The following is a 12422-nucleotide window of genomic DNA, read 5'->3' as shown; positions in this document are numbered from 1 at the left end:
AGGCCTTGCTACCTGGGAAGTGGCTGGACACCTGCCTGTTGATGGGAAGTAGTTGAATGTGTTCCTTACTTTGCTTTGCCTGTGCATGCAGCTTTTGCTTTTCTTATTAAACTGTCCTTACCTTGACCCAGGAGCTTTTCCATCTTATTTTCTTCCCGTGTGCTGTTGAGGTGGGGGTGGGGGGTGGGAAAGACTGGTTGGGTGGGCATCTGTCAGCCAGCCAAAGTCAACCTACCACATCTAGACATTGAAAACTCTTCCAAACCCAGACTGCAAATCCACACTTTCTTCATTCAGCCTGCCTGTGCAGACTTGATTCTTGAATGTTGCATGGAGAAGCTAGTCATAGAAAAAGAAAAATGCTATAAACATTATTCTGGTTATTGTCTATTTTCAATTATAAGCACTTTAACTCTTCTCTGTTGGCCTGGTTTAGTCTTCTGGAGTCTTTTGAAAGTGGAATGGGCTTTGTTTTGCATCTTTAGCATGCAGTGCACATCAGAAGTACTTCAAAAGCAAACATGTTTTTTAACATGAAGTTTTACAAACTGTAGAATAGAGTGTGGATTTCAGTAATAGTCAAATACAACAACAGCTAACTGTAAGAGGTGCTGATTTGATGTCCTATTCACATTGACTTCAGGGAATTGCAATCCCTGAATTGCAGGGAATCGAATTCCTGCAATTTAATGAATATCACACCAGAATACTAAAGAAGCACACAGTAAATTGTATGAAGAATAATAAATGGACACCTGCATATGACAGAAGTTTGAAAAATTACCGAAGCAGCTTCTAAGGCTGGCTTCTGTTTGTAAAAATTATTTATGTACTTGGGAATTTGACTTCACTGAAAGTCGATATGATGAAGTTCTCAAAAATCACATAATCAGTTTTGAACATTTTACTGTTACCTATATGTAGCATATTTTCTCTGTCAAACTAATGTGGAGATGGGTATCGCTTGACTTTTTTTAGCGGTATGAAAGAGACACAGACAGTTGGAATGACCAGCTTCCTAAAAAGATGTCAGTCTCCATCAGGACATTTGTGTGGGTTTCCACCCTTTAACAAAGGTGCTTCAGCTCAGCAGAACACGCATGCATTTGCCTTTTTTATTCCTTTGTCTGTGAACACTTCTTTCCGCCCTTCAGACGGTCCTTGCAGACACGCACACACACCATTGCGTTGGTATGCCAGTGTGGTTTCCTGTGTCTTTGCATCAGACCTTACTCAGTAGCCAACTTTGGATGCCAAACCCTGCCAACACAGCAGCCTCCTCTTCACAAAGTAATAGCTGTGGTTAAGATGTCATTCTCTGTAAATCAATTTTGGCATGGACAACGGCTAAGGGCAGGAGCTGGAGTTGTGTTTACGGGCCCTAAGCCATTCAAGTGGCCTTAATCCTCCCTCTTATTACCCTGGCTTTGTGGAAGGTAGATGGACTCACTTTAACAAGATGGAATGAGCTTTTTTTTTGTCTTTTCTCCTTGGCACAACAACAAAAGGCCTGGGAAATTCTGATTAATTAACACGCCTTGGGCTAATGAAAGAATAAAATTGAAAGAAAAATGTCTAAAGCTTTGAGAGGAGTGGAAGCATGTAGTGACAATACAGATTTTAAATACTTGTGGCTGTTTGTATAATTTTCCCAGGGTTTGCCTCTCATTGACTTGAAGAGATCAGAGTGGAAAGACAAGTGGAGGGTTTTATTTGGACCATGATGCAGGAACATTTCAGCTTTTAAGGAATCTAAATAGACTATAACATGAAGGATCCTGATAGTGGCCTCCTCTAAAAGTCAGTTTAAATAATAAGAACTGCTGTCATTTTATTATTACAATCCACCTTACTGACCATATATTTCATAGATCAAGATTGCATATGAAGATATTAGTAGAAATTTCCTGAGAAGTTGTGGTAATCATGCAGGTGGACTTTTAAGGAGTAATTTTTCAGTCTGGAAAATGTTTTTCTGAACTGCTCTGAGGTAATCTTATATCCTGAATTGAGAAAATGCATACTCTGCATAAGTAAATAAACCTTTACAGTAGAAAAAATGTTCTCTTAACCACAGAAGTTTCTCTATGAGTTGCACTTGGCTTTGGGCCTCTATATCTTTGCAACTGTTAGTTTCATTGATCTTTACACTTCCTTAAGGACATGACTTTCTGACTTTCTGAACTTTAGGACTTTTGACAAAACAGTCACAACTACTGAATTCAACATATGTTTGAGCTGATTGTTGTGAAGGTGGAACAATGAGAGATCAGTGTGGGAACTTTTTTAATGATGAAAATAACTTATGTCAAAAACATTTTATTTTTCTTGACAAAGTACTTTTGTTTCAGGCAAAAAAAGGTCTTTCCATTGCATGTGGAATGAGATTTGCATAATGCTTTGAGGTACTGCTACTGTGGCAATTCAGACTTTGGTAGTATCTGATAGACATACTTGAAATGTATATATCGGTTAACAAGATTATCACTTAAAAAGACAATTGTTTTTTTTCTGAATAGTTTTTTGAGGTGATAACATATACTGATATTTAATGAAGCATGAAACTTTTAAATGAACCATGAAAGCAATAGTTAAACTAATTAACTGAGTATAAAGCCTCTTAGAATACATACGTTATGTGGGCTGCATGCTTGTTATTTCTGCCTGGTTGAACTGACAACTAGGATAATGTTCTCATATTATCTTCTAGGAGAAAAAACATTAAATTGTATCTTGTTTTTAATGCAAGCAAAGATAGAAAATTGTTTGTTTGTACTGATCAGAAACTCAGAGACAACGAAGTTTTAAAAATTACCCAATAATATCCTTGACCAATGAACTTTATCTGGGAAACAAAATCATAATGAATGTAATTGCAAATCGCTTACCTGCCTGCATATTGCAAGAGCCAGTTTCTGCAGTTCTTTCCATGTTAACATTTGCCACCTGCTCTTAATTAGTATTTCTGTTCAACAGGTTGGCATTTATTCTTCTTTTCTCTTTCTTGTGCATTTCAGTTTCTTAAAGGAGGGAAGATGCTCTTCTGAGAAGCAGTGGTCAAATACCTCGGGTTATCTGTTAAGATTTAGAAAGAAAGCTTCACATGGGACTACAGTTTAACATTGAACAAAGCCTTTATTGCATGCTTTTTTGCTGAACAAATGTCTGCTGCTGGATCGTGACATGCAGTTCAGTCTGGCACTGATGTGTTACGGTGCGAAGACTGAGACCTGGCCCATGCTGGAGGTAGAAAGCAACCTCCTGGCTCTTCTGTCCTCTGCTCAGGACTCCTGCATGGCTGGTGGCAGGTTTTACTTGGGGGAAGTTCTTGTGGATCATTGGAGTTAAGGCAGTCTAAACCTGCAGAGAGTCTTCCCGCTTACTCTTGTTGCTCCGCTGGAAGGAGCTAGTGTCCCTGTGTCTAAGTGGGTAAAGGAGACAAAAGATCTTCCCTTTGCCTGGGGCATGGAGGAAGGAAGGGGTCTGCTTCTTTCTTCCCAGCATTGCTCACTGCCCGTGCAAACAGGCTAACAGGAGAAGCAAATACAGGGTGTGCACAAGGAAGGCTGCTTCCATGTTAGATAGCAGGCTGATGAACACAGCAAGAAATCAGAAATTACCATGTGAACAGGGGGCACATTGCGGTGCTACCTTGCTTCAGTAGATGGAACGATAAAGTATTTTCAGTGATGGATCTGCATGTGCCCATGGTTACAGATAGCAAGGCTCCTATGTGGTATTTTCTAAAACACTAAGGATATTGAGATAACACAAATTATCTGACCTGAGCATCTTTTAATTAAAATTGAGGAAAAAAACTTCAGGAATTATTGGAAAAAATGCTAAGTATGTATTAACATGAAGAAAAGCACAAATGTGCAGTGCAGGTTGAACAGTGCTAGAAGCTGTTGTGGGATATGAGGAGTTTGAGAGTCCAGAGAATTATTTTTCTGAAGTGTTTTCTTATTGCTCCTATGTAGTTGGCTGTTCAGCATTGCAATAAGGCGGTATCAGCAAAGAAGTATTCCAACAACACTGCTGGAATCGATCTGCTTATATTGCAGTTGCGTGCAACACTTTAATGGGCAAAGTGTTCCCCTATGGATTTCATTTGAGTCGTACCATTCATAATGTATGAGGAAGTTTGAACAATAATTTTTTTTGGTTTGCCCCTCAAGTAATGCCACTTGCAAGTCAGTTGAAATAACAGTCTGTGCTCTCACACATACACAGACGTATGCTCTGTGTTCATTTAGATCTGATTCAAATATTAATTTCCCAATGGCACTGGAACTGGAAGGTATTGTCTCTAATTCTAATACAGTTCTCTTTTGTTCTTTCAAATACCTGTATATTTCCATTTTGATTATAATAATTTTCTTTCTGTGTTGTAATGGTATTTCAAGGAGCTGACCAATACTGAAATTTAAAACAATAAACTTGGTTTGTTTGTTTTTGTTTTTGTTTTTGTTTTCTTTTTTTTACCTGATGTTATTTACCATTAGATTAATATACCAGTAGAGTAATATATTGCCTTACTAGTGGAGTTTCTCTTGATTCATACCAGTTATTTGAGAATACTACGAGGCTTGCACAATGTATTAATTTTTCAGAAATACAAATTAAATTGTCAGGCTAAGTTTTATAGATAGAAACTTACCAGAAGCTGGTATGAGTAACTAATGCTATAGAGAAGTAGCATAAACCAAAGATGTAAAGCTGTATGTTACTGCAATAGAAGAGCACATACTATGTGTTACAATAACAAGGACAAAAGCAAAAGTCATCTTATGTCACTAATAAAAAATAAGGAGTTAGCCATTGCAGCTAAAACATTTATATTTTAGTTCAGTTAAAGATTCACTGGTCTGTACAGTAGTTAACTGATAACTTCTTTCTTTCTATGCAAAATAAGAAAATAAAAAAGCTTTCAAAATAGCTTTTTAGTAAGTGGGAGGCCTTCCTGATAGAAACAAAACTGATTCAAAATTAATATATTATAAGCATCTGCAGATCTAAGTGAAAATCTTTGTTTTACCATGTGCATTTTCTCCTGGAAGTTTCCTGAACCTGACTGTTTCATAATATATTCTTAGTTTAGTCATTACAAGACCACTGTTTTCATTTGTTTAAATTTAGTGGTTGGAGTGTGCCACAGAAGTAGGTGATCTCATTGCTGTCTGCTTTAAACCAGCTAAGTTAATCACCTGTGAGGTATTGTTTTCACCGGTCAGTTCTGGATAATTTTTTACCTTGGTTCCACTTGAAGGGAGACATTGTTTTTCATTGTGCTTTGTCAGTCTCTTCTGTCTCACAGTAGAGTTGCTGGAAGTACATGCTTGATTACTTCATACAATGAATGGCAAATTGAATTGGAAATTAGTGCAAGCCAATTTACCAAGTGCTCTCTGATAGTGAATAAACTGCCTTTCCAAGATTCAAAGCATGGACAGCTTTTGAAGTGCATACATAATCTTCTCTCATAATACAGGGTGGTCATAGAATTCTGTTTAGTGTTTTTCTTCAGATTATTTTTCCTGATTGTAAAGATTAAGTCTCTGCAAACAGTTAAGAACATGGGAATTGCCAATACTAGTCAGATTAATGGTCTGTCTAACTTGCTGTTCAGAGTGGACACTGCCAGAGGCTTTGGAGGATATTTCTTACTATCAAGGCATTGCTAATTGTGTTTAGAAAATCATGAGCTAAGATCATAACCATGAGGCTAAAACCAGTGAGGTTTTAGGATCTCAGTTTCAGAACTTTCTGTCTACAAAACCTTGCTTTTTTGTTTTTGTTTTTTTTTTAGTTTTATTTTTTAAGAAAATAAAAGCCAGGAATCACTGTTCAACTTACATGTAGTGTCTGTGGGGTATAATGTAGTTGAGAAACTACTATATTTCATAAGACTTGAAATAAAAATCATAATTTGGCAACTTTCTGAGCCACAGTTTAGTAATCTACTTGTACCCTGAAAAATTCCAGATCGCATGCCATCAAAAATTGCTTATACATAATGTAATTTTGACTGAATTTTTATGTAGTTCACCTAAAAGCTTCAAGGATTCCCAGAAAAGACTTGGGCTCAGAGGGTGATACCATTGTGAAGAAGCCCAAATTCCCAAACAGACAAAGATTTTGGCTTAACCTGTGCTGATAAAGGCAAGTGGCAATCTCCAGCTATTCTGCCTTTTCTTTTTTCTCCTTTGAAGCTCCAGTTTAATAGCTTAAAGAGGGTTTCGAGGAGTCTGATATCCACTGCCCTGCAGCTGGTGCCTCTGTCTACATAGTTGGTGTTCAGTAGTGCCCCTTAGCTGGCTGCAGAAACAATAGAAATGCAGCCATTGTGTTTAAGGACAAAAGGACAAGTGCTAGCTCTCTAGCAGTCATTAATAATACTACTAAAATTGGTGGAGGGGAAGCCTGAAAGGTTTGGCAGCCCCAAGGCAAGAGGAATTGGGCTGTTTCCCATCTGGAAAGAAGTCTTCCAAGCAAACCTTTGAGTTTGTTCAGTCAGCAGCTACTATGAAGCCCCTTCAACTCAGGTGCCAACAACCCTGTAGATATGGTGACACACAGCAAAGAAATACAGGGTAGCTGGGGACTACAACATCCAGAAGATTCACCGTGTTGTGGAAAAAGACCAAATTTGGTTTGATAAAGCCTTGATAACTTAAGTCTAAGCCATGTGAAGAATACATTGACACAGTCTTACTTATTGCTTTGGCCTCTGTCCTCTTTAGTATTCATTGTCTTACAATATGCTTTTGGGTGTGCCGTTTTCTTCTGTTTTAGTGAATACAGAATCCACACAAACAAGACTGGAAGCCAATTACAAGGGAAGCATTAAAACCAAACATTTCCAAAGCTCTTAATTACTGTATGTCAACAGCCAGAAAATCTCCTAGGGAAGTTACTATTTGCTCCTTTGTTGCAATTCTTTTATTTTTAGCTGTTATTCTAACCGTAACAACAGGACAGATTTTCAGATAGTTTGGATAGCTTTATTTCATACTGATTAATTCAGTTACTGCAGCATTTATTGATCTAAAAGATAATTGATTGAATTTGATCCGGTATTACCAATTAGGTATGCTGTCCATATAATTAAAACTGATGCTGTCCAAATAATTAAAACTGATTTTGCTGTTACATGTTTTTGTTGTATTATCATTTGTACGTGGGAAGCATAGTTTACAGTTTCAAAGGTTTGATGAAACAATTTCCTTTTATAACCAGAGTTACTTGGCAGAATTAAAAAGTTACTATTCTTTACTTGGAGAAGTAGCCAGAGAAACTGGTTGACTTTCAGTCAATGTCTGAGAAAAGAAAATGTATTTAAATGGAAATAATTTCATATTGGACTCTGCCTCCAAAAAGTATGAGAGTCATATAAATTAAGATAATCTCATCTGAAATTCAGTGTACCTAAATCAAAGTAATTGTATTTTTTCTGTATGCTTTGAATGTTCTTCAGAAGATTGCAGTGAAATATTTTTGCGTGTCAAGAATGAGTGAAGCTTAGCTATTAACCAACTATAGAGAATAAACAGGGAAAATAGGCAAGTTAATGAATGAGGAAGTGAATGAATTAAAATATTTCCATAAGATATTTTTACTGTTTATACTTATTAACTATTACTGTTAGTTATTGATAAAGAGCAGTTTTGATTTATGTGTAATACGTTTATTTGGAATAAATGACATGCAAATTGACTGTAGCTCTTCCTGTTCAGGAGGTCAGCCCAAGTCTGTTCCACCTCCTCAACTATCATTGCCTTTACTGGACTATCCCAATTTATATCTTAGTATATAAGAAAATAAGTTGCTTCTCTTGCTCATTTAAAATATTAGGTCCACATATTTTTTCTAGAAGCTACAGCTTCATTCAAAACCCACTGATGTCCTCCAAAGAGGTTCCCAATTATCTCAGCTGATGTGGATTCAAGACATTAAGGAGTTCTGGTTGTCCTTTCATTGTCCTGAAATTTTCAGGTTTTGTGTCAATGATACCGCAAACCGGGACTGAGGGCTCCTCTTGCAGTGTGGGTATATGATGCCAAATGCTGATGTGGAACATAGTAATTCTGCCAGTTCACATTTATTCACCACTTTTGAACACATTTTCTGACAGCTTGCCTTTTAGCAGCAGGCTCATGCCAGGTCAGATGTCTGTATTGCACCCATTTAACTTTATGCTAGGTCAGATGTGGTCTGTACTCCTGCAGCTGGCTCAAAGTCAGCATAAGCTTCCCATCTTGTGCTCTGATTTAGCTCAACAGACATGTGACTGTATGCTCACGCCTGATTCAGATCAAATTAATACTGCTCCATGACCTGCAGTGAACAGACAAGGTATTAATGATGGTCTTTTGTCACATTTACACCTGTATGAAACAGTGGATAAAATGTTACGACTTTGCTTTTCATAGCAGTAGTCTTTTACTTTGCAGTCTCTTTCAACAGTGGGAGCTGATAGTAGGGTCTTTCTTAATAATCTGTCTTCCTGCCCTGGACTTTTAAATGGAATAATTGTCATTTTTCCCATAGCAGCAAATACTTGACAGTGATAAAAAGAACAAAAACATTTCCTTCCACTTCTGCATCAGATAAATGCCCAGGAAAATGTTTACCAGGGCTGGATTCTTGCATTACTTTTATATGCCATCCCAGTAATACAGTCATTCCAAAGTACTCCTTTTCTCATGTTTTCCTTTCAGTGACCAGTGACCAGACCGTCTTTGGCCTTCATCCTTATCCTTACACACAAACTCTCTTAGCTGTTCTCAGCATCATTGAGGTGACATTTATGCACAGATAATAAGAGCAGATCCTATAATTGAAAGTGAACCCAGAATGTATTGAGGATGGAACATTATGTATTTAAAAGTACTGGTTTGACAGTAGTCCTTTTTCTGGTTTTGCTTTTGTAAATTTTTTTTTCCTGGCAGATAATATCCAAGCAGCTCAGGTTTGATCATGTATAAATAGCAATTTCACTGTATAGTTGTAGGTTGTTATTTGAACCAACATACTTCCTGTACCTACGTGAAAATCTTACATGTGCATAGCCCTTGATTTCCTGGCTATAAGGTAGATGTTATTGTTACCATTAAAATTTGTTGAAAGTGGTTTATGAGTGAAGGGCATTATGGTGTCACCCAGGGAAGAATCAGTATACATTTGGTGTACTTTTGTGGTAGACCTGCTTTTCTCAATGCTAAATAACAGGTTTACATCTTAATAAGTAGCCAATATATAGAGACTCAACAAGCATTACAACTGTGTTTCAGTGTCAAAACCAGTTGTATTTCTCGTGTTATTATAGCATGCTTCCCTGTCTTTTATATCCTTTGGTGCAGAAAGCCTTTACAGTTTTTTTCTGGTGCAGAAAGTTCTACACACTAAAGATACTGTTCTAAAATATAGCTGACTGAACATGTGTAATATGCACACACATATAGGCATGTTGTGAAGTTATGTGTTTTATATGATGTGAATGTGTCATGCAAATTTTTAACTTCACCTCACCCACCCTTTTCCTGAGAGAAGTGGCATTCATATTATTACTAGAGGCAACTTTCGCTTTTTGTCTGATTTTTGCTTGCTGTTTCCGTTTTAGCACTCTGTAACATTATAAAAGCAACTGCTGAGTAGCACACTGATTCAGCTTTAGTGAGTTCAAAATACAAACCGTTCCACAGGAAAGAAAATAAAATGCCTTCTCTTATTCTGATTTAATTGGACATCTTTAGTGAGAGCAGACAGTAATCCCACGAAACTTAAAAGCTTTTTTTCCTGGTACCCACAATGAAGTGAAGTGCAGTACAAGGAACTCTCCTTACATGTTTGTCCTTGGAAGTTTCCAGTCCTTCTAGATAAATTTCAGGATGGGTGCTTAATGTTTTCGTCTTTCCTTACCCTTGAGTTTTCAGCCAGATGCTATATTCTTTGCTTATGTTTCGAAGTCGTAGCAAGGAGTGAGTTGTTTTAGTTAAAGGGTTACTCATCCCAAGGAATACATTTCTGTGGTGGATCATTCAATCAATTTGTAACATTTGCACATGAGTTTACAAAGCACTTAGGATCGCAGTGGACTGAGAACCACGTATGTGCTCCTCACATATACGTGAGATTACTGATTAGTCAAAGAGAATAAGAATAATTTGAAAAGAAAGTTCTGAAACAGGAATAAACCTGTCTATCTGTTCTCTTTTTTTTTTTCTTAAAAAAAAAAAAAAAAAAAAACCAAAACCTACAATTTGAAATTTCTAGGGCGAAGTGCAAGTTTGTAAAATAATCCTATTTGATCTGGAGGAGACTGAAGGATTTGGATTTTCTTCCTATGACTGTGAGGGCCATAAATGCCTTAATGTAATTCTTTGTGAAGTTCACAACCCATTTGAACATCCTTGAGAAAAGCTAGTATGTGAGTTGTACAATCAAGTCAAAAGTAGATTTAATTTAGAAAATGGTTTAAATTGAAGTACTTTTCATGATTTGTCCTGATGTTGCTATCCTGCTTTGGGGAATAGTCTGAGCACAGGGAAGCAGCTAGAAATGCGAATCTTCTAATTATTAATTTCCAACTGTTGATGAGAATTTGATAAATATCCCAAAACTTCCATATTACCACCTACCTTTTAACTTTCATCTTGATGTGTTTTAATGCAGAGTATCTTGTAAACCACCGTTTGTGACCTAAATCCGAACACAAAGTACACATAGCATTTTGCAGATATATCCTGCTTGTCAGCTACCTCTGTAATCATCTCATGCTACTGTGTAATAATACCCATCAGTTTGAGTCATGGCAGCAGTGATTAAGAGCAGATTGTGGCTTTTTAAAGAAAGTCCAGAATGCTTCTCTGCTTGATCCAGCTCAAATTCCTCTCACCAGACCTCTGTGGAATTCTGGGTTCCATCTGTAACTCTCTTCTACCAGGGAAACTCAGCAGCCTTCCACGTGACCACGCTTCACCACACCAGACCTATTGCAGGGTTTGCAATTTGCATGCATGCCTGCAGTCCCCTTGCTTTTTGGGTGACTGCTTGTAGGAAAGATGGAAGAGCTTGCAATGGCCTGGAGCTGCGGGATTTGGTAGGATTCAAGTCATGATGGTGTTCCTGCAGCCTCCTCAGTTCACTCTTCTCTCCTCCGTCAGAGAAAGGTGCATTTGCGGCTTGGCTGTCTGTCGGCTGAGGGCTGCTCTTTTACCTGGACTCTTCCAGTAATGTTTTCTGATTATCCATGATGCCTGGTCTTTAGATTGTGCACTTCAGTACATCTTTTAAATGTGCATAATTTACTAATTCTCCTTTAGAATATCGCTCTTTTTGTTTGGAGAAGTTTTCAAAATCCTTGGTGTCCTGTTTTGTCCTCATACGAAGAGCCTCAGTTCCACTCACGTTTCCTGCTTTGCAGAGTGCTGCGAGTTCTGTGGCCTCATCATGGGTTCATGAGAGATGAATACTAACCTGCCATGTTTATTTTTAGGAAATCTTGGTTATGGACCCCAGAGCAAGTCCATTGGAAAAGGCAGCTGCAGCAATGTAATTGTCACCAACAGTCCCATCACAGTTCAGCAGCTGGGACCTGTTTCACCTCCTGATAATCAGGTTTCAACAGCGTGCAACCAGATCAGCCCTAGCTTACAGAGGTCTATGGATGCTTCCAGTCTGAGTGCTTCTTCTTCAGATACAAGGTCCTGAGTTATTTTTTGATATTCAGTACTTTAAAAAGAGGGTATTTTAATTCTGCTTTAATTTAAATGCAACCTTTCTGTTGATTAAAATGGCCTAAATTATGCTCTGTTATGTCACAGGAAATGTAATTCACTGCATTTTAATTCACATCAGGTATAATCATACTGTTTGGATCATTCAAATCATGGGTGAAATTTGGCCATACATTTTCTATGTTTGATAGGGATTTTCTTTATTAGATAAAGATTTTTATAGTCACTTACCTATATTTTTTATAGTAAGAACAGGAAATGTTGTGGAGGATGAAGGCATAAATGGTCCACGTGTAACATCTTCAGGGGCACTGACCTGTTTTAAGCTTACCATAGTGCTAAAAGTGTTATGTTGGTGCCTGTCAAGTAACACTAATGTCAGCCAAACTTAAGTGCCCTGCTTATGTTCCTCTCTTGTCATCAAATAGCTTTGTTTTCAAACTGTTTAATTGTTTGCGTAACTAAGTTAATCTGATCAATTGTTCCCAGTCTGCACAGAGCCAGCAGCTAACTTTATCTGTATTAGACCTGTGTTCCTGAAAACTCGTCCATTTTCCTAGCTCTGGTGGTTAGTTTAATAAAAAAAATGGCCTCTCCCTGTAAATGTTGCCTTTTTATTTTACTAAAGCACAGATAAATGTTTGTTATTATTTTTTAAATGCTTAAAAACTTTTGAGATTATGG

The 12422-nt window shown here is 37.5% G+C and overlaps 1 protein-coding gene across 1 annotated transcript in view; it reads left to right on the top strand.

Moving 5' to 3' along the window:
• The window catches only part of GLIS3 (GLIS family zinc finger 3), a 183882-nt gene that overhangs the window by 32660 nt on the left and 138800 nt on the right, over window positions 1-12422 (top strand). The window contains exon 3 of the mRNA XM_032989626.2: window positions 11498-11705. Coding sequence (XP_032845517.1) covers window positions 11498-11705 — 208 coding nt within the window. The remainder of the gene's footprint in view (window positions 1-11497; window positions 11706-12422) is intronic.

This window comes from Tyto alba, unplaced genomic scaffold (assembly GCF_018691265.1).
Source record: "Tyto alba isolate M040663 unplaced genomic scaffold, T.alba_DEE_v4.0 Super-Scaffold_42, whole genome shotgun sequence".
NCBI classification, from domain to species: Eukaryota; Metazoa; Chordata; class Aves; order Strigiformes; family Tytonidae; genus Tyto; species Tyto alba.
Note: the sequence above shows the minus strand (reverse complement) of the source record. Positions and strands in the feature narration are given on the sequence as shown.